Raw genomic sequence first — 23,038 nt, 5'->3', positions numbered from 1 at the left:
GAATTTGTAAAAACAAATAAATTATTCAAATGAAAAAAGAGAAACAAACCAACTGAAAGCTTCATTAAACGTCAGGTCGTGTTTACAAATTATTGAATGAAGTAGTGGCTGGTTTAATCTGCAATTTTATGTTCAAGTGAGAACGTCTTTTCAAGTTTTTGTACAAAAATGTTAATTTTTCTCAAAGGTATCAAATGATATATCTGTTTGGTATTAGTAAAAATCTGATTTGATATTTGTGTCAAACTTTATTTTGTACAAAGTGTGAAAACTAAATGTCTAAAGTCTGAGAATTAAGTTGATTTGAAGTTTCTGCTCAGCTCAAGACTTTTAGCAGAAAACCTGCATCACAAAGTTTGGACATCGATTTTGAAAAAGGGTTTAAAGCAAGATGCTGTTGAGTTGCATTATGGGAAATGTAGGATTCTGCGTTTTTTCAGTTTGACTCAGACTGAGGACTAAAAGTCAGATTAAGCAATTAAGCAGAATCCTCCATTAACAGCTCCTGTAGTTGATGTACTACTGGTTAAACTGAAAACTGTCACTGGGTTTCTGTGATACTGAAGAAAACTTAAAAACCTGCAGATTCTTCAAGCCAGTTCTGAATCACTGCACTTCCTGTCCCGTGAGTCTGTTGTACGTTATCTCAGGATTACAAGACGCAGAAGTCGTTATTACGAGACAAGATTTTCTCTCTGTGTCAGTAGAAATGGTGTTAACTCTCCGTGAGTTTGGTTCGGTCTCAGCTGAGCGGGGACCAACTCCGCCGATGTGATGATGTGAAGAAGAATTCACTGGTTTGTTGATTACAGTGCTGCCGGATCGTCCCATCTGTTCCTCACACACACGGAAACTTGTCAGTCTGACTGTGACTGTTAGCGCTAATTAAAGGTTTACACATCCGTCCTCTGCTCTTCCCGTCTCTGGAACAGTGTTATTAGCACTCTGAGTGTGTGTGTGTGTGTGTGTGTGTGTGTGTGTGTGTGTGTGTGTGTGCGTGCACTTACATAAGGAGATGTCATGGTGACTCAAGCCCACGTGTTTAACTTTGGGCGGTGGGTGTTGACACGCACACTGTCAGTGTTATACTCTGATTTGGTTATTTTGAAATGCTGGAGGCTGTGATGATAACCTGTAGTTTGCGTGTGTGTTTGAGTGTGTGTGTGTGTGTATGTGTGTGTGTGTGTTTGAGTGTGTGTGTGTGTGTGTGTGTGTCAGTGTGTGTGTGTGAACACTTCTTTCATCTCTCAAAATCACTCTTTGTACGGTGCAGGGCTGCTCTCTCCCCTCAATTATTCATCGGCTTGTTTCCATGGAAACAGCTGCAGCCGTGTGTGTGTGTGTGTGTTTTCTTTTTTTTTTTGGGGGGGTGTTTGATTTCACAGCAGGAGGATGGGCTTCATCAGCTCATTATACCCCATTACTACAGCTGATGAGCATACAGGGACGACTCCTCCACCTGTGAGACTGTAAACAGGAAGCAGCAGTTAGAGGGGGAACTAGTACTAACTAAAACTAATACTAACTAGTACTACTAACTAGCTACTTCTTTTTTCATTGTTTATAAACACCTGCTGTTGAACTTCAAATTTAACTTCTGGTAGTTTTCAGTGGCTCCAACACTTTGGTCTTCAACTATCACATGGTAGTTCAGACGTTCATGTTCCCCAGAGGCTGAATCCTCTGACTTTTCCTCTACTGCCATCACGAGGTTAATATTTGTGATTTTAAATTGAATATGTTCACGACAATTAAATGAATTGCAACGTCCTTCATTTCAGACGTTCGTGTTCCCCAGAAGTTGAACCTCGTAGACTTCGGTGCTCGTCTGACTTTTCCTTTACTGCCACCATCAGGTTGATATTTGTGGTTTTAAATGAGATGAAATCAGATGATTTTCCATGCAGTTTGGTTCAGACGTTCACGTTCCCCTGAGGATCAACTGCAGTAACTGTGGTGATCCTCTGACTTTCCTCTGGCGCCATCATGAGGTTCCCCCAGGAACTGCCACGACAAGCCACAACATTTATTCGAAGAGTCTTCGTCAAGTGTCTTTGAGACGTAGATCTGACATTTTATTAGTCGTAGTTTTAGACTGATACCAGCAATAGTAGTTGTAGTACATTTAGCATCAGTAGCAGGAGTAGTAGTATCAGTAGTCGTATTTGTAGTAGGAGGAGAAGCAGAAGTACTAGTAGTATTTGTTTTTGTTGCAGTTGTACCTTTGCAGCACAAGCGTTAGCGATATTCAATTAGCTGTTGTTAATTATGTTTTTGTTTTTGAGTAGTTCATTTTGTTGCTTTCGTAGTATTCCCAGAAAAACTACTAGAAAAGGTAGTAGCAGCAGCAGCAGCAGTACTACTAGTATTTGTTGTAGTAGCAGTAGCACCAGTGGTAACAGAACTATTAGTGATATTTGTAAATAGTATTAGCTTTCATTGTTTTTGTAGTATTGCCAGCAGCAGTAGTAGTAGTAGTAGTAGTAGTGGAAGTAGCAGTAGTAGTGGTATTTATAGTAGCAGAAGGAGTATTTGTTGTTGTTTTTAGTGATGGTTTAGTTTTAGAAATAGTTGTTGGTTTTTGATTTTGTACTATTAGTAACAGCAGTAGCAGTAGTACTAGTAGTGGCAGCAGTAGTAGTACTATTTGTAGTACTAGTGGCTGTTGGTGTTAATTGTGCTTTTGTTTTACAGATAGTATTAATACCACCAGCAGCAGTGGTAGTAGTATCTCTAGTAGCTGCTGTTCTTAGTAGTAGATTTTATATCAGCAGCAGAAGTAGTAATAGTAATAGTTATAGTTATAGTAGTAATAGTAGTTAGTAGTACTATTTGTAGTACAAATGACTGTTGTTGTTAATTGTGTTTTTGTTTTACAAGTGGTTTTAATTTTGTTGTTTTTTAGTGTTTGTAGCTATTGTTGGTGATGATGTTTCTGTCAGCAGTACTATTAGTATTAGTTCTAGTAATAATAGTAGTAGTAAGTAGTAGTAAGTAGTAGTATTTAGGAAGGAAACTTGCCAGAAGCTTCATGTTGGGATATAAAACTCTCTGTAAACTCTTTCTAGTGTTTAAACAGAGATGATGGAACGGCAGTGAAGAATAAACACAACAGGACAGATATATATTTATATGTATATATATATATATATATAATATATATATTAGTGTAGTAAACACAGTGTGTTGTGTTGTTGTCTCCAGCAGGGGGCGGCACAGACTCACAGTGGAGCTGGTGACCTGTGTGACCAGCAGGGGGCAGCACAGTTCAGTCCAGATCCAGAGAGCAAGACCTCAGTTAAAACACTATTCTAATGTCAGAGCGAGGGGCGAGAGACACCAACAGAGAGCGGCTCAGAGAGGGAGAGAGAGAGAGGTGGATGTAATATGTTGACCTGCATTTCACTGCGGGTTATGGTAACATCACTGTTAATACCTTTAATACACTAATCCAGTGTAATCTGCTGCTGGAACACTGACCCACATGTCTGACCACTACCTGCTGGAACAGGACACGCCCCCTCCACTGTCAGCCAATCGCAGCACAGGAAACAGATCAGCTACTTCCTTATTGGCTCTGTGCTGCCAGTAGTTAGCCTGGGGCGTCCACATACTTAAGGCCACACTGTATAATGTAGTGGAATATTATACTTCCTTTCCTTCTTTCTTTCCTTCCTTTGCTTCCTTTCCTCCTTTGTTAATTCCTCCCCTTCGTCCTCTTTCCTTCCTCATCCTTTTGTTTCCTTACTATTTTGTGTTTCTTTCCTTCCTTCCTTTGCTTCCTTCTTTCCTTACTTCCTTTCCCTCGTTCGTCTCTCCCTTTCTTTTACTATCATTTCCTTATTTTCCTATTTATTTATTTATTCCCTTCCTTTGCGTCTTTCCTCCTTTTCTTCCTTTGTTCACTCACTTCCTTTTATCCTTTCTCCATTCCTTCCTTGCCTCCTTTGCTTCTTTCCTTCCTTTCATCCTTTCATATCCTTACTTTCGTATTGTTTCCTTCTTTTGGCATCTTTCCTTCATTCCTCTCTCCCTCTCTTTTCCTTTGATTTTCTCTTCCTGTTTTATTTATATACTTCTTTTTTGCATCCTCCTTTTCTTCCTTTCCTCCTTTCTTCCTTCCTTCCATGTTTTCTTCCTTCCTTTTACTTTCACTTCCTTCAGTTCATATTCCTTTTCTTTTTCCCTCCTTCTCTTCCTTCCTTCCTTTGCTTCCTCCATCCTTTCCTTCTCCCGTTACTCGTTCTCTCATTCTTTCCTTCCTTTCCTTCTCTCCTTAATTCCTTCCCTCCATTTATTCCTTTCAATTATCGTTTTATCTCTCTTTATTCATTTCCTTATCCTTCCATTTATCTCCACTTCCGTCCCTCTCATTCTTGAGCCTACTCTCCGTACACTCATCCCTCCATCCATTGATCTGTGAACCCATCCATCCATCCATCTATCCATCCATCCATCCATCTATCCATCTATCCATCCATCCATCCAGCTGCACAGAAACACATTACAAGTCAGCCGAGATGCACAGCAGCCTCCCTCCTCCCTCTGCCTCTCCATCACCCCTCCTCCTCCTCCTCCTCCTCCCTTCTTCTCCTCGTCTTCCTCTCTGACAGAGATGATCTCTGACACAGACACACTGTGATGCACACCTGAACACACACACACACACACACACTCCGGGTGTTTGGAAATTATCTTGTGATCTGCAGAGCAACACCGGGTGGCTTTGTGGTGAACAGGAAGTGTGTAAAGATATCCTGACACTTCCCTGTAGCCTGGGGGCTGTAAACCACATAAAGGAGAGAAAACAACACCGCCAGTGCCGGAAATCCTGCCATCGCAGACAGGTGGGGTGACAATGGCTGTCCTCCCTTCCTCCCTCCTCCTCCTCCGCTGCCTCATTTTATGGAGGAGCTTCACATCTGCAGCGCTCCCTCTCTCTCTCCCTCGATGATGGCTTCTGTTTGAGGAGGTCATTCGTCAGTCAGTCAGAGAGGAAGACGAGGAGAAGAAGGGAGGAGGAGGAGGAGGAGGAGGTGTAGTTTGTGGCGGCTACATCTGCATGGCGGAGGGGGGGGAGGCGACGCTCGGCTCGGCTTCACCATGATCGCCGTGTCGTTTAAATGTCGCTGCCAGATCCTGCGCAGGGTGAACAAAGGTAGAGAGACATAGACCAACACTGGGAGGAAGAGAGAGAGAGAGAGGCTGCATGTGTGTGTTTGTGTGTGTGTGTGTGTGTGTGTGTGTGTGTGTGACGGTAGGATAAGCATGTTTGCATGTGTGTTTGCACGGTCGAGAGACATTTGGCGTAATCTGCTGACATTGAAAAGAGAGAGAGAGAGAGAGAGAGAGAGAGAGAGAGGGTTGTTTATGACCCAAGCCTCGGTGTGTTTGTGTGTGTGTGTGTGTGTGTGTGTGTGTGTGTGTGTGTGTGTGTTAGAGAGCATGCATGTGTGTGTTAAACACGATCTCCTGATGGATCCATTCAGTCGATCGCTGCAGGTAGCTCCGGATGAGAGAGAGACCCTCAGAGTGAGTGTGAGCACAGAGAGAGAGAGAGAGAGAGCGAGAGCATGAATGTAATATTCATGGTGTGTATTAACAGGGGAGAGCGAGAATAGAGGAGAAAGGAGGACAGAGAGAGAGAGAGAGTGTGTCAAGGTTTCTGTGATTCTTATAATCAGATGTTTCTCTGAAAGTCCGGAGTCGCTCGAAGCTTCAGGTGTTTCCCGTTTTTTTGTTTGGAGATTTTTCCTTTTGTGTTTAAACTGCTCCGTTATCAGGAAAGTGAAAGTGTTTATCACGACTGCCAGTGTTAATTTATTATTACAGCTGATCAGATAAAACACGAATCATTTACGAAATATTTTAAAGATATAAATGACAAAATTTTCAGCTGTTGAAATGTGAATATTAACTGCTCTTCTTGGACTAATAGGATTATAATCTGAATATATTTGTGATTTTTTTTCCGTTGGTTCGACAAAAGAAGAAACTTGATGACATCACAATGAATTTTTATCGCAATTTTTTAAACCGTTTTGTAGAATAAAACCTTAATCTATCAGCGGAAGAATAAGATTTAAACTGCTGCACGTTTCAGTGGTAAATTCAGATTTAAACCTCAACACATGAAAGATTTAGATATTTTTATATTGAAGCCTCGAGCTGCAATAACCAATGAAAACAGGAGTCACACCTGAGACGATTACACCTTGTAATGGAGTGGAACAAAATATGAAATATATATCCAGACAGAGATGGAGGGAAATGAAACAACCAGCTGAACTGTACACATTATATTATATTATTCATTCTCATAGTTTTCAAGTATTTATTTATTTCTGTCTTGGTGACACCAGCGACAGGTTTGAGCAGGTTTATTGAGGATGGATCAAATATGAGTAAATTAATTCTGTGTCATATTTTTATAGAAGGGAAGTTTTTATTCCTAAAATCTTAATCTGTAAAGTGACATTAACCAGGGACGGATTATGAGACCAAAGACAGAGACGTGGAAAAGGCCCCCGCCCCTCTGAGACGAGACACCCAGACTGAAACAGACACAAAGTCACTGTAACACATATCTTTCTCTATTTGTGGTATTTCTGTGTCTTATTGTGGTTTTAATCTGCTTTCTAATCATTTTTCGTCTCTTTGTAGTTATTTTTAGTCTCTTTGCGACATGTCGTGTCTGTCTGGGTCGTTTTTATGTGTCTTTGTAGATTCGTGTCCCTTCCTGTCTCAGTTTGCTTGTTATTCTGGTCGTTTTGAGTCTCTTTCTAGTGGCTGTATCGGCCCTGGAGACAAGCTCAGTAAAAACCTCCATGTCAGTAACTGTGACTGTCAGAAACATGTAGAGGAGTGAAAATGAAGTTTACAGGAATCTGAATAGAAAAGTAAAAATCAGCATTAAATGAACTGTGTTGAATTAGGTGTGTGTGCGTGTGTGTGTGTGTGTGTGTGTGTGTCTGAGACGACCTCTGCTGTTGAAGGTCACAGACTCTTGTTGTGACTCCTCATGTTGTTGTGACATTATTTCCACAGTATCTGTTGACTCACTTTACTTGAATGTGCAGAAGCACCGTGTTGATGTCACACGTCACATTATATAGTTCAGGATCTTCCAACTTTATCATTCTTGTATTCGTGTTCTGCCTTTATTTGATAGTAGAACGACACAGACAGGAAACAGGCTGACACACAGCTGCAGTTATAATAAGAGTTTTAACATTAGATCATCAGGAAGCCTCTTTTGTCTGTGTGTTTGTCTCTTGAGGCAGTTTAGTATTTTTCCTTCAGTACAACTACAGACAACATTAGAAGAATATTTCAGTTTCCTCAGTTCATCAATTATTTTATTTATTTATTCCCACGCACAGATTTAAAATAACAAATACAAGAGAAACATCTAATGTGCAGGGGAGGACAAGAAGCTCTGATGTCGACATTTGTTTTTATTGCAATAAGTCTCTTTATTTTACACTTTATTTAAAAGGACTGTGGACATTAGGTGGAGATGTGCAGCTGGAAACTAAAGGGGTGAAGTTGGACGAACTGACCCAATGTGCAAAAGAAATGTCACTAAATTGAACATGTACCGATAAATAAGTGGATCAATAATGTGTGGCAGCTGTTTATGAAATATATTTCTCTTACCTGCGGAATTATTTCATAGTTTCTTCTCTAAAACTCAAATATAACGAGCAGGTAATTATTAACTCACGTAATCCAGTGCAAGTTTCTTTCTTTGAAACATCCTGGTGAGTAACAGTTAAATATCAACTCATCCTGAGGAAACGTTTTTACCGCTGCTGTTACTTTTGCCGCCTGTAGGGGCGCCGCTGGTCTGGCTGTTGAATGACTGCTGAATGGCTGTTTCAGGCACTCGATGTCTAAGAGAGTGTGTGACCTTGTTAAACAATTACAGCTCAATGAAAGGAGCTAAAAGTATTTATATTATATAATGAACCACAGTTTGTAGAATATGTGACTTAGAGAGAGAGAGAGATGCGGCTGTCCTACATCTGGAGGAGGAGGCTTTCATCTCCAGTTAGCCATGGTGTGTGTGTGTGTGTGTGTGTGTGTGTGTGTGTGTGTGTGTGTGTGTGTGTGTGTGTGTCATTGTGTTTCTGAGCTCAGCTGCCTGAACCAAACAGAAGAGAAAAAAAAAAAGATCTGGAGCAGATTAGAAATAAAGTAGAGCGAAATAAAATAGAAGCAAACTGACGACCAAAATAGAACAACAATAAAGTAGAAAGGGGCTGTCGCTCTGTGATGAGCTCAGGTACAGTTTGAACCTGTGATGTCAGGGTTAAAGTCACATGATCACTTAAAATAACCATAAAGAATACACACCAGACACGGCATGTACAGTTTCACCGTTTCCAGATCCACCTAAAACCTCCATGCTCCGTGATCTGTGGATCTAAAATCCATTTCAATAGATACGGGTCAAAGCCTCAACCTACAAACATTTGAAGCACCTGTACTAAAGTATAACATTTTAAATTATTTTCATTTTGGGGTATTTTTGGTAGGAAAAGTCATTAAATTTCAGACTAAAAGACATTTAGGGTGTTTTTACTGTTGCCAAATGTCAAAACGGGTCAAATTTGACCCGAACAGTATGTAAGGGTTAATATGAACCTGCTGTAAACCTGGGTTAACTCAAACCTGGATTAATTCAGGTTTAAGTTTAGTATAAGAATTGATTTATATGCTCAGATAATTTTATTTATTTCTAAAATCTCAAACCTTTTTATTCTTTTAAAGGCAAAACTATAAAAACCGGCAAAGTTCTAAAACTTTTTAATTACAATTAAAGGTCAGAAACAAGTCAATTGATTCTGTCAAATATAAAACAGGATCAATAACTCACAGACACAAATAATCATATAAAATACCCACCACAGTCTGACTGTAAGCTAACGCTGTGTATTTGACAGATGCTGAAGCTGCAGAGAGGAAAAGAAAGTGGCCGATGTGCTGATCACATGACGATTGAAATATTCAGATCATTACTTAAATGGTTCTGGTGGTGAACTTAGGAAGAGATGGTTTCTCTTCTAATTGGGTTCATTATCAAAGTTGAATCACATCATCAGAGTCACTGTAACAAACGATCGTCTCAACATTGATTGATTACAGGCCGTTATTTCCTGCTCCAGTTTTGAACAGTTTTTATGTTTGTTGTTTTTCAGCTGTAGTAAATATAAGTTGTGTATCGGCTGTAAACTGAGAATATTGAGGGTTTTATTTATTTGTATCATCATCACATATGACTCTCATCCAATCAAATAAAATGACAATCGATCGATCGATCGATCAACCAGTTAAAACACAAATCTGATCACATCTCTGCATCAACACTGATCCACATGACATCATAGTGACTCTCTCAGCAAACAAAAACGCTCTGTCAGACGCCTCATCTGTGTGATGACATCATCGGGGAGGTGTCCCATCGGGCCGCTGTGATTGGTCCAGGCTTTGCTAGACCACAGTGTTCTCCACAGGGATTGGTCCCTGGACTGATGAGGTCACCTCTCTGTGAGTGTTTCTTATTCATGAGCACAGGCTGCTGCAGCTTTACACTGCAAACCAGACAGATAACTGGTGAGGAAGAGTCAGTCCGTTAATTCTCAGAGCTTCATTAGGTGTTAACGAGCAGCGTGACTGAAGCCGATGGTGCTAACGGCCTAAATTACTGGTTAGTGATGCCAGGAAGATTTTAATTCAAGGATTAATGTAGCTTCTCCATTTGTTTTTTTTTTTTAAATGATTAGCACTTTAGCTCTGAGATGTATTTCTGTAGTGGAAGCTCTGCAACGTCTGATGATGATGGTGAGTAGAGATGCATTATGGGAGCCTGTCAAGGACATTTCATTTGGTGGATACTGAAATCCGTGAGGATTCTGTCTGTTGTGGTTTGTTTGGACTCGGAAGTCAAAGGTTGTCAAAAACTTAAAACTCTCAGTTGGTTTTTATTGGAGCTTCAGAACCAGTTAAAGTAACCGGTCGAGATCTGGAACCAGTTACAGGCGCTGGTAGAACCTCTAAAGTGGTTGAAGTCCAGAATCAGTCAGATGAACTGATAGAACCTCAGAACCAGTTAGAGGAACTGGTAGAGGTTTAAAACCATTAAAAGGATCTGGTCGAGCTGTAGAACAGGTTAGAGGAACTGGTAACCAGTTAGAGAAGTGGTGATGGTTTCAGAGCTCGATACCAGTGGCACTTCAGGACCAATTAGAGAAACTGCTGAAGCTTCAGAACCTTCAGAACTACTTGGTTTGTAACCATTTAAAGGAACTGGACGAGGTCTGCAGCCAGTTAGCGGCTCAGTTAGACCTTCAGAACCAGTTAAAGGAACTGGCACAGTGCAAGTCTGAACCCAGTCTGAGCAGCTCTGAACCAGTGTGTGTTTCATACTGTGTATATTAATGTGTGTGTTTCCTTGTGTTTCAGATGAGGGGCCGTACACCAAACACTCCGCCGGGTCGAGACCTCCAGAAGGAGCGCTGGCCATCAGGAGGCAGAGTATACCAGGTAACACACACTCACACACACACTCACACACACACTCACACACACACACTCACTCACACACACACTCACTCACGCACACACACACTCACACACACACACACTCACTCACTCACTCGTCTGTTGTGTCCATTGTTTCCTTTTCCATTTGTTCTGATTCTTCTCTGTGTGATTCCACCAGCAGAGCTAATAAAGCTCTGATGAAGATAACAGCTCTGAAAATAGAGCGCACACACACACACACACACACACATACACACACACACACACACACACACACACGCACACACACACACACACAGTTCACTGATGTGTTCTATCTGTGACCTGCAGGAAGATGCTTGGAGTTGCAGTTTATCTCCTCCCACCTGGAGCTGGTGTCCTACTTGCAACCTTTATCTGAGCGCTGTAATCAGAATTAGCCGTTAACACTGCAGGTGAAATATATGAAGATCTGTTAGACTTTTTGGAACCAGTTTAACCACCACAACCCTGTGATGTGGTCGAGCTATAAACGGAGTAAAGGAACCAGTAAGAGGCACTGGTGGAAGTGGCAGAGCTTCAGATCCAGTTGATGGAGCTTTAAAGTCACCCAGACACTGGGATCTGAACCCGTTAGAGCAACTGGTACAACTTCTGGACAAGTTAAGAGAACTGGGAGAGCCTCTGAACCAGTGACAGAACTCGTACAGCTTCAAACAACCAGTAAGAAGAAATGGTAAAGGTTTAGAACCAGTGACTTTATTTGGTGAAGCTTCAAAACCAGTGGAGGAACTTACTTAACTGGTCGGCCCCTGAACCAGTTGGTGGACTTGGTCATAGAGCTTCATAAACCTCAAGACCAACTGGTAAAGGAACTGGTAAAGGGATTGGAACCAGTTAAAGAAACTGGTGGGGCTTCAGAACCAGTTGCTCCAGGAAGTGGTGGATCTGTAAGATGATCTGGTGGGTGTTCGGAACCAGTTAAAGGTGGGACTTAAGAACCATTGAGAGAGCATGGTAAAGGTTTTAAACCAGTTAGAAAGGAACTAGAGGAACTACCGGAGCTTCAGAACTACTGCTCTAAAGGTTCTGAACTTGTTAGAACAACTGGTACAACCTCGGTACCAGTTAGAGGACGTGGTAGAGACTTGAAGGTGTTGGTAGAGTTACAGAAACTAGGAGAACGTCTGAACTAGTTACAGTAACTGGTCCAGCTTCTTAAAACATTTACTGGAACTGGTAGAGATTCTGAATCAAGTAGAAGAACCGTTAGAGTTTCAGTACTAGTGCAGGGGACTAGTAGTGGTCCAGAACCACTTTGATGTGCCGGTGGACAAAATGGTACAGTTTTAAAACCAGTCGGAGAAGCTGGGTGAGGAGCTAGCAGATCCAGGACCAGTCACAGGAAGTGTACAGAACCAGTTTAGAAGAACTTTGGAACCTGTTAAAGAACCACTAGAGGTCCAGAACCAGTCAGATGAACTTGTGGAACTTCACAACCACTGAGAGATAATGGTACAGGTTTAAAGCTAGTTACTAGTCGGGTTTTTGAACCAGTTTGAGAAACTGGAAAGGCGACTTAAAGGAACTGGTAGAACGTCGAAACCAGTTCAAGAGACTGGGTCGTTGCTCCGAGCCTGTTAGAGAACATGGTGGAGGTTCAGAGCGAGTTACAGGCTTTGGTTGAGCTTCAAAACCAGGAAGAGAAACTTGTACAGTGTTTGAACTAGTAACTGGTTGAGCTTCAAAACCAATTCAGAGAAACAAATGGTGTATAGTTTATTCAAAGGAACTGGTAGAGCTGTGAACCAGTTACAGAAACTGGCAGGGATGAGCCATTAATAGAACTGGTAGATCTTTGGAAGCAGTTAGACGAGCTAATGGAGCTCTGCTGCAGACACACTTTGTGTTTCGTATCAGATGAAACTTTAGATCTACAGTAAAATCTGAAATCATGCAGCTTTAACAAAACTCTGTTGTACTTCATCTTCTTTCAGCTTAATGTGAGCTGCCGGTTTCAAGACTTTCTCCCCCGTCGCTGCAGGAAACTGGTTCATCTCACTCTTTTTTTTTCAGGATCAAAGATTTTGGGTTTTTGAGTCGGTGCTGGTGTTTTAGAAAAGATGAAGAGGACACTGTAAAGCCTCTTTGGAGGAGGACGATGAGGGAGGAGAAGAAGACAATGATGGTCACTGTCAAAGATCAGATGACTTAATCCTGTCTGAATGAAAGAGGGCGAAGCCTCAACCGATTAATATTAAAATACAACTTTTCAATAAAATCCCGCTCTCTGTTTTATCACCTGAGGAACAGCCACATCACATTGTACCAGATCTGCACTGAAATATCTTCCTCTCTCTCTCTATCCATCTCTCCCGCTGCTAAATATTTCAGGCCTTTGATAAAATATAGATGGACGACAGAATAGAAGATGACTCCACTTCTCTCTTTGTCCAGATGATTATTTTATTTCTCTGTGTGAGAGTCGGAGCAGGAAACTGGAGGAAAGAAGATGAAGTGGAATAAAAAAAGATGGTTTTATGGCGAGAAAGAGTTCCAACCAATCACGTGTCCTCGTTGTTGTTGTGATGCAGACGAGTTTCGGGGCTGCTCGGTGGTGGAGCTGATGAAGAAGGAGGGGACGACGCTCGGACTGACGGTTTCGGGCGGCATTGACAAAGATGGGAAACCCCGGGTTTCAAACCTGCGACAGGGAGGCATCGCCGCCAGGTAACATGTCACTTTCTATTCTATTCTATTTAATTCTATTCTTCTCCAGCTCTTTAAACCCAAGGTGACGAATAACCGTCTGTTCTGTTTCTATCTCAGCCTCCTCCCTCTGGCCACTGGTTAATTTTATAGCACATGTAAAATTTTATTGATCGTTTTGTTGCTGGACTTTTTATTTGAAATTCAAACGACCATTTGGCTGTTGGAAAAAGAAAATCATCAACCTGCAACAGGCAAAAAGCACTGTTACTGTGTGATTTCAGTGAGTCAGTGAAGGCATCACAAAGGAAAACCTCAACATGGTCATACTGTAATTTTGAGTTCTGCAGATTTCTTTTTTTTAAAGTGACAGCACCCTGAGGTCCTGGGTTTTAAAAAGTGCTTTACAAATGAAGTCTATTAGCCTATTTGTAAGATTAGCTATTGCTACATAGCTAACGTTAGCATTAACAGCTGTTTACTCACCAGTCGTTCATTCCTTTACTCACCAACATCTGTCTCCAGAGGTAGAAACAAACACGAATGTTAACTCTTGTTTCTATCAGGTCATTTCTTCTACTGAAGTTAGCATGCTAACCAGCTAGCTCCGGCCCTTCTCGTTACTGTCATTAAGACGTAGCTGCTCAGAGGACGTATTATAACCTTGTGTATTATAAAGACAAAGATGGTCGAAGCTCTTATCAAGTGACGATCACCACCACTTGCTCCCACGTTCAGCAGCAGAGAAAACTCAAAAACAGCCCCTTTAAAAAAAATTTAAAGCCCGATCTCGTCAAGTCGACTGTGGGATCAGTTCTTCAGGTTGACCCCAGTCTGGACCTGAACCCTTTCCTAAATTAATCTGGATTGAGAGCTGGTGTTTTGACTGTTTGTTCAGGAGCGACCAGCTGAACGTGGGCGACTACATCCGCTCTGTCAACGGCATCAACCTGGCCAAGTTCAGACACGACGAGATCATCAGTCTGCTGAAGAACGTCGGCGAGCGGGTCGTCCTGGAGGTCGAGTACGAACTGCCGCCCGTCTGTAAGTACTAGTTATAGTTATAGTTATAGTTATCATAAGTAGAGCAGTATTAGTGTTTGTTGAACCCTCTGGAGTCTGTGTCTTCATAACTTTATTTATATATCATGAAGAGACAAGGTGAGAAAACCAGTTTAAATTATTATTTATTTTGATTATTGATGAAGCTGCAGATTATTTTCTCAATTAATCAATTAATCAGAGTTTTGTCTATGAAATGTCAGAAAAGTGAAAAATGCCTTCAATAATTTCCCACAAAAATCACATTAAGCTGTTTGCTCCGAAACTAAAGCAAATATTTGATTATCAATATCTGTTGATTGACTAATCAATGAATCGACTAATTGTTTTAGCTCTATCTCATATGCACAAATGTTTCTTTGAACTGCAGCATGAGACTTTGACTGAGTTTGACAGATGAGACACAGATTATTGATTATATTTGTTTCTTTACTGGGAGTCACACTGCTGTAGATTTATAAAATGTTTTGTAAAAGTTTAACATCAATGATCATTACGGGCCAAATATTTTAGTTGCAGAGCCACATTTGGTCCATGAGCCACTATTTTCCTACCAATGCTGTGAATATTTTAAACTTGTAAATGTAAAATGCGTGAATCTTAGTTTTATTTCTCATATTTTTATGTGAATAAATAGTGAAACAATATTTTTTCAAACCATGAAATCTTCTATATTAATATTTTTAGAGAGGGTTAAAGTCGGAGCTGATGTTGACGTGTTGATGTTGTGGTTTGTTGCAGCGGTGCAGGGGTCAGGGGTCATGTTTAAGAACGTGGAAGTCACGCTTCACAAAGAAGGAAACAGCTTTGGCTTTGTCATCAGAGGTGAGGAAGGTGTGTGTGTGTGTGTGTGCATGTGCTTGTGTGAAAAATAAACAATGAATAGATATAAATACATGACTGATGATTTTCTGCAGGTGGAGCCCATGAAGACAGGAACAAGTCTCGCCCCATCGTCATAACAACCATCAGGCCAGGTGGACCGGCTGACAGGTAAATGACCTCTGACCTTTCATGTTTATTGCTGTCTTACCAAGTTTATGCTTTCTATGTAATCACTTATTTTATTTTAATGATTAATTACTAATAATTAATATTATTTTATTATTATTCCATCTAATTTTATATTAATATTTTTTTATGTTTTTCAATTTACATTAGTGTTTTTAACAGGTTTTTATGTTCATTTCATGTCTTGTATGAAAGGTGCTATACAAATAAAGTTTTATTATTATTATCATTATTATTTTTAAACTCTGAACCTCTCTCTCCATTGTTCCTGATCACCTGGCAGCAGCAGAGAGAGATTAAATAATGGGATAATCTGAGCGATGATAGCGATCAAATAAAAACACAGATATAAATAAGAGGATATAAGTAAATTAATATAAAACTGAAAACTGTCCTCTCTCTCTTTCCAGGGAAGGAACCGTCAAACCAGGCGATCGGTTGCTCAGCATCGACGGGATTCGTCTCCACGGCAGCACGCTATCGGAGGCCATGAGCATCCTGAAGCAGTGCGGGCAGGAAGCTACACTGCTGATTGAGTATGACGTCTCAGTGATGGGTCAGTTTAAGCTTTAATGATTAATACAACGTTTTTTTTGTCATTGTTCAAGGAAAAAATTCCAAAAATCTGATGAGTTAAGTGTGAAATTCTGCTGCATTTCTTTGTCGTGTCTCTGATAATTGAATATCTTTGGGTTTGTTTGTTTTTACGTTACAGCTGTTAAAAAAGTCAGTAGATATCCTCCAATCAGTATCAGATTATATGTAAATATATATGTATATATAAAATAATATGATGTAGTGGAACAACAAGGAGAAAATAAAACAGGATCCAGGATTGAACCCTGAGGAACACCGTTTGAAATTTGAAACTAAAATGATTTAAATAAAATCTGTTTGTGTTTCCCTTTGTCAGACTCAGTTGCAACGGCGTCAGGGCCGCTGCTCGTGGAGGTTGCCAAGGCAACGGGCTCCAGTCTGGGCGTGGCTCTGTCCACTTCCATGTTCTGCAGCAAGCAGGTCATCATCATCGACAAGGTCAAACCAGCCAGCATAGCAGACAGGTGAGTGACCTTTGACCCTGGACAGGATCAAAAACACAAGTTCATACAAACTTTGATTTAAGCCCCTCCTGTCTGTGTGTTTTATGTGTGTGTGCTTTGTGTTGGTGTGTGTTTTGTGCGTGTGTGTGTGTAGGTGTGGTGCTCTTCATGCAGGAGATCACATTTTGTCCGTTGATGGGAAGTCGATGGAGTTTTGTTCTCTGGCTGAAGCCACTCAGTTGCTCTCTGCCTCATGTCAGACCGTCCGCATGGAGATCCTGCCGCAACACCAGGCCCGACCGGCCCTGAACGCACCACAGCACGGTATTAACAAATCCACATAAGGCTCAAATTGGCCCTGAAGGCAAAGACATACTAACCCCAATTGTCCTTGAACACACCACAGCACAGTATAAACACATAAATATACCAGAACCAAACTGACCCTAAATGCCACATATGTAATATACTGTACATATGAAAGATTACATAACAACATGTAATCTTTTATAAGGCTGCGATACAGGAAGCAACCTAACCTCTGACCTTTGACCTTTCCTTTTGTTTTAACCTAAACACCCTCCTATGTGTGTGTTTCTGTGTGTGTGTGTGTGTGTGTTTGTGTGTGTGTATGTGTGTGTGGGTGCATGTGTGTGTGCGCGCGTGCGTGTGTGTGTGGGGGTATGTGTGCGCAGTCAAGGTGCAGCGTAGTCCCCGCCCCCTCCCCTGGGAGACCGGAGGCTCCGCCCCCATCCTCCCCCCCTACCACTACAACACGTACCACCCTGACCAATCAGCTGCCAGATCGCACAACCGCCATACAAACAACCCTTGTACGTCCACCTCTCTCTCTCTCTCTTTCTGGTGTTTTATTTTGAAAGAGAGACATCTACTCATCAAAACACTCTCTCCCTCCCTCTCTCTCTCTCTCTCTCTCTCTCTCTCTCTCTCTCTCTCTCTCTCTCCCTCTCTCTCTCTAGCTCTCAGCCACTCGTTCTCTCCTGGCTCCATGTCGGCTTATAGTCTCTCGTCCCTCAACATGAGCACCCTGCCCAGGAACATGTATCCCACGAGTCCACGGGGCACGCTGATGAGGAGGAAGGCCAAGAAGAAGGACTTCAAGAGCTCATGTGAGTCTGACCTCTGACCTCTGACCTCTGACCTCTGACCTCGGACTTCGGTTGTAGCTTGATTTTTCTATTCTCTTTTATTCTATTCTAATTCTTTCCTGACTCTGTCTGTCTCTGTCCCATCAGTGTCTCTTGCGTCCAGCACCGTGGGTCTGGCTGGTCAGGTTGTTCACACGGAAACCACGGAGGTGGCGTTGCTAGGCGACGGCATCATGGGGTTCGGCCTGCAGCTGCAAGGCGGAGTTTTCGCCACGGAAACGTTATCCTCGCCACCGCTCATCGCTTACATCGACCCCGACAGCCCCGCAGAGAGGTGAATACACACAACACGAACACAATACTGCAATAAAATACACGATAAATCACATTCTATCACAAATATTATTGCTTCTCTTTCATAATTCATTTTTAACTGTAGTTTTATATTTTATTTTGGTTTAATTGGTTTAATCGTATTTTTTTAAGCTCTAAGTTATTTTATTTTTCATTTTACATCTTACATCCTGCAGCTCTAACTTTTGTCGTCTGTATTTGTGTGTGTGTGTGTGTGTGTGTGTGTGTGTGTGTGTAGGTGTGGCATCCTGCAGATCGGCGACAGGATTTTGTCCATAAATGGAGTTCCTACTGAAGACTCCACCCTGGAAGAAACCAATCAGCTACTCAGAGACTCGTCAATCACCGCTCAGCTCACGCTGGAGATCGAGTTCGACGTGGCCGGTACACACACACACACACACACACACACACACACACACACACACATACACACACACGAGTCACATATAATAATTCATAAATTCATATTTCCATATTGATACATTTATATTTCCATACATGCATATATTCATGTAATACCTCAAAGCCTGGAATCTCCTCTTTAAGTCTGTACTTAGTCTTTTTATACGTTTTATGGCATTGAAATAACAGATCAAAAGATAAATATAATATTTAATGTTGTTGCTGTTAGTTTTAGAATTGTTTTAACGTGAAAATCAGTCTTTAACAAAGGTTTTTGATTGTTTTTGTTGATGAAATCAGGCTGTGATCCACTACAACTGAGCAGAGACAAACCAACAGTGTGGTGTGTGTTTGTTCTGGCTTTGGCCGCCTGACAGTCAGTCTGTGTGGAGCTCTGCTTCTCTGGCGTCTCCTTGTAATTTGTCAGACTCTTTGTTAATGTAACATACTCCAGTTATTATAAATAACCACCTACGCCTGAAGACAACACAACATGTTGTCAGTGATGACTCACACACACACAGTGAATAATCTCCAGGGGAGGAGTCACTGAATGAGATATCATTGATGATAATCACAGGAAAGTATGAAGAGCAGTCACATTGTGTGGTGTGATCTGTTCCAGTATCATTGATGTTTCACTGATTGCACATTTTAAAGCTCCTCCAGTGTAAAGGTGTGTGTCCATGTGTAGTGTGATTATAGATCAGCTCTAGCTTCTATATTAATACTGTGAAAGTATCAAAGCCTCAGTCCAAAGAGAAATGCACACAGCCTGTATTCAGAAACTGAGCCTTAAAACCAGCCGTCAGGACTTCTGGAACTTTGTGATGTCACAACAAAGCAGTCACCAAGCCCCGCCCACCTGGAAAATATGGGACATTTAACGTTTTATCAAGAGCAACATTATTATCGTCTAATTCGTGTTAAAACATGGTCATAATCAGTGTCTCTTAGCTGTGTTTTGTTGCTTTGTGGGAACTATTTAGATAATCTGAATATTTTGGGGTTTTTTATGGACAATTTGGAGACATATCCAAATAGAACTTAGATAACTTTTTTTTTTTTTCTGACATTTCATAGACAAACTGATCAATCGAGAAAATAATTGATAGATTAATTGATAATAAAATTAGTTGTTGCTCTCAGAAAGCTGATTCTGTTGCCTCTGCTGTCCTTACAATGTCCTGTTGTCGTCTGTGTGTCAGTTTTATCCATCACAACATCACACCAAAGACCGACTTCATTAATGTGCGTCAATTGTACTTTCCGCTCGGTGGCCAAAAGTATGTGGACACTAAAACATTTACTGCCCATATCTCAGAATTTTTTTCAGTGATTCATTTGCATCCGGTCTCTTTCTCACTGAAGGAAAAACAGAGCTCTAGGTGGATTTATAACTTTATTCATGGAGAATACTTTCAGAAACAAAATCCAGTGACGGACTGGTGAGAGCAAAACAAACCACAAGAAATGAAATGTACTGTTGCATTGCATTGTGTTAGTATTGTAGTGTATTTGTTCAACAGATGCCAAGAAAAGTGATGAATCAAAGTTCCTAAAAAGGTTTTGTTAACTATGACATTTATTTTTAGAGATAAGGGTGAAGAGAGCCTTTATTTTGCTGCTCAAAGTCTCTCTCTCTCTCTCTCTCTCTCTCTCTCTCTCTCTCTCTCTCTCTCTCTCTCTCTCTCTCTCAGAGTCGGTCATCCCCAGTTCTGGTACGTTCCACGTGAAGCTCCCTAAGAAACCGGGGGTGGAGCTGGGAATCACCATCAGCTGTAAGTAAAGAAAACACAACGTCACTGCAGAGTGGTAGTTAACTGAATGGCCGTAGTTTACCATCTTCTAATGGCTACTTCCTGCAGGATAAAGCTCAGTGTCACAAAGCTAACGTGAAAGCTTTAGTGAACTTAAAACATGAAAATAAAAGCGGGTTTAATGAATTTTAATTCTAGTTTGTTCTTAAATCATGTGCAGACGTCGGGGAAATCTATTTTAGATGAGTGATTTCCAGGCCTGGACCTCCTCATGTTGTCATACACATTTGTCATTTGAATATTACATTTCCTGCTTTGATCTTTTAAAAAAAAATTTTCTCTTTAACATTTAATTCTGATCCAGGAGCAGCAGAAGAAACACCTTCAATTATTCACTGTTTGCTCTCTGTGTGTCTGCAGCTCCGTCCAACAGGAAACCAGGTGATCCTCTGATCATCTCTGACATCAAGAAAGGCAGCGTCGCTCACAGGTACACACACACACACACACACACACACACACACACACACACACACACACACACTTCAGTATCAGATGGGAGAATAAACTCAAACAGAAGTGTCAGCTGTGTTTAAGCGTTTAAGCTCAGTCAGCTGTCTGTAGTTGGCTGGTTAATTAGGCTAACAGGCCAGGACAGTGTGTGTGTGTGTGTGTGTGTGTGTGTGTGTGTGTGTGTTTATAGGTCATGTGTTTTGGTGTGTGAAGCAGAAAATGTGAGTTAAAAGAGCTTCTGTTGTCTGACCAGCTGGTTACTGTGACTCCTGTGCTGTGTTTTTATATGAACTTTATTTAAAATGTGTCTTTCAGGACGGGGACGTTGGAGCTCGGAGACAAGCTGCTCGCCATCGATAACATCCGGGTGGAGAACTGCTCGATGGAGGAGGCCGTTCAGATCCTCCAGCAGTGTGAGGAGCTCGTCAAGCTGAAGATCCGCAAAGACGAAGACAACTCAGGTCTCATGTCTTTATTTTACTGTGGCAGATAAATCATCTTCATCTGTTCGTTTGTTCTGTCCGTCGTCACTCATGACGCTTTAGACTGATCATCTACAGCTGTGTCTCAGATCCACACACTGATTCTAATGTATTCACGCTAAAAACATGTTCGCTATCGACCCACAATGCACTGCAGACAGGAAATTCAGGAGATGCTCTCGCCTGGGAATATTTAAACGTCTTGAGTGACACTTAAAACCTCCTCAGAAACTTCAAGGACCTTTTCACTGACCTCCTAAACATCATTAGGCGTCTGTAGAACCTCAAAAACCTCTTACTGCAGAATCTCTTCTAAGAGTCTTAAATGTTTCTCAAGGACAGTTTGAAAGAACCACATAACTTTCCTTAGGGAACACGGGAACCTATACCCTAACTATACACCTCCTCAAGGACACCTAAAACCTTTTCATCAACCCTTAGAAACCTGCTCAGTCACCCCTTAAAGGAAGCCCATCAGGTGACGCCTAGAACATCATCCGTCTTAATTAGAACCTTCATTATCAACGAGAACCGTGGCCTTTCAGGACAGACGCAAATCATTTTCCTGTCACTATTGATGCGACTCGCAGCCTGATCATCACATGCTTGTTGTTGAATGAATCTTTATTGAACGTTTCAGATGAACAGGAAGTGTCCGGCAGCATCATCTACACGGTGGAGCTGCAGAGGTACGGCGGCCCGCTGGGAATCACCATCTCAGGCACCGAGGAGCCGTTTGACCCCATCATCATCTCCTCACTGAGCAAGGGGGGGCTGGCTGAGAGGTGACGCTTCTTTCCTTCCTTCTGCAGCTCATCATCTAATAACTTGTGGATGTTTCTCATGTCTACGGAAGAAATTCCAGCTTGTTTTTTAGAAAACCAATAGAATACAGTGAACAGTGATTGATAATAGATATATGGTATTGATACGGCACTGTTAACTTAACATACTGTAAATTTAGTTTGTTTTTTTACGTTTTTTTTTCTCTTTTGAGATGAATTCATTTAAATTCACTTGAGATGTATTTAGTAAATTAATTGGCAATTTTTTTGTTTTACTTACTTTTTGCTTGTTTTTTATTTTTATTTGTCTACGTTTTTTATTTATATTCATTATTTATTTACCTTTCATTTCATCAATTTATATAATCTATTATATTTTTTATAATACTTTTATATCATGAAATTAAAAACTAGTTGATTAATTGATGATAGTTGATCAACAAAATTAATCAACAACTATTTTAATAATTCAATAACTGTTTTAAACAAAAATTTCAGCTTCTCACATGTAAAGATTTGTTGCTTTTTGAAAACAATTACATCAGCTTTGTTCACTGTTTTCTGAAACAATTGATTGATTAATCGAGATAATGATCAGCAGATGAATCAAAAATGAAAATAATCATTAGTTATCTGCGCTCCTGTATATTGTAGACAGAAATAATCAAATGAAAACATTAGAAACAGAAGATTCACCACTGGTTCTGTGAAGCAGTGACAGACGTGTTCAGGTCAGGATGAAGTGGAGAATGTCGCCCTCTGCTGTTAATAATGAATAATGTTTGAACTTTTACATAATCTGTATCATTTGTTTGTTTGATATATTTAATCATATTTATCTAATTGCAGTAAATGTCTTTTCTTTATGTTGGTTAAAATGCTGAAAGGTTTTCACCTCAAATTCAATGGAGAGATAAATAAATTACTTTACTGTAAACTATTTTGATCCTGTAGAACTCATGACTCAGTTTTTCCAGTCATCTGATTGGTCAGAAGGTTGGGGGGGGGGCAGCGTTGGCGGGGGTTTTGATCTGATCCTTCCGAAGTGAACCCGCTCCAGAGTAGCGTAGGTGATGTTACCATGGCGATGTGCCCCGGTTACCATAGCAACCTGCCTCCGTTGCTGCGGTGATTGCACCCGGTTAAAAGTGAGCCAGCTCCGTGACACCGGAAAAGTGTCTCAGTTTGTGGTTCAGGCTCCTGGTGCTTTAAACATGTGGTGATGTTGGTCACACAATAAAGTGACCATCAAGTAAATATATTTATATTTATATATATAAA

The 23,038-nt window shown here is 41.0% G+C and overlaps 1 protein-coding gene across 8 annotated transcripts in view; it reads left to right on the top strand.

Moving 5' to 3' along the window:
- The window catches only part of grip1 (glutamate receptor interacting protein 1), a 59,054-nt gene that overhangs the window by 24,153 nt on the left and 11,863 nt on the right, over positions 1–23,038 (top strand). For 6 of the 8 annotated variants that reach the window (XM_087176203.1, XM_087176206.1, XM_023414842.2 and 3 more), the window contains exons 2-17: positions 10,468–10,548; positions 13,122–13,257; positions 14,135–14,280; positions 15,040–15,123; positions 15,216–15,291; positions 15,720–15,865; positions 16,223–16,370; positions 16,504–16,673; positions 17,045–17,182; positions 17,330–17,479; positions 17,606–17,792; positions 18,051–18,196; positions 19,918–19,998; positions 20,398–20,467; positions 20,806–20,951; positions 21,613–21,757. In XM_087176203.1, the coding sequence (XP_087032329.1) occupies positions 10,468–10,548; positions 13,122–13,257; positions 14,135–14,280; positions 15,040–15,123; positions 15,216–15,291; positions 15,720–15,865; positions 16,223–16,370; positions 16,504–16,673; positions 17,045–17,182; positions 17,330–17,479; positions 17,606–17,792; positions 18,051–18,196; positions 19,918–19,998; positions 20,398–20,467; positions 20,806–20,951; positions 21,613–21,757 (2,050 nt within the window). Of the gene's footprint in view, positions 1–5,035; positions 5,159–10,467; positions 10,549–13,121; positions 13,258–14,134; positions 14,281–15,039; positions 15,124–15,215; positions 15,292–15,719; positions 15,866–16,222; positions 16,371–16,503; positions 16,674–17,044; positions 17,183–17,329; positions 17,480–17,605; positions 17,793–18,050; positions 18,197–19,917; positions 19,999–20,397; positions 20,468–20,805; positions 20,952–21,612; positions 21,758–23,038 lie in introns of those variants that run through there. The other 2 variants (XM_087176204.1, XM_087176205.1) reach the window with 2 other exon arrangements.

Source organism: Seriola lalandi, unplaced genomic scaffold, assembly GCF_002814215.2.
Source record: "Seriola lalandi dorsalis isolate HSWRI2012SDOR001 ecotype SW California unplaced genomic scaffold, Sedor1 jcf7180002054543, whole genome shotgun sequence".
NCBI classification, from domain to species: domain Eukaryota; kingdom Metazoa; phylum Chordata; class Actinopteri; order Carangiformes; family Carangidae; genus Seriola; species Seriola lalandi.
The sequence above is the reverse complement of the archived record's forward strand: the minus strand, read 5'-3'. Positions and strand labels throughout refer to the sequence as shown.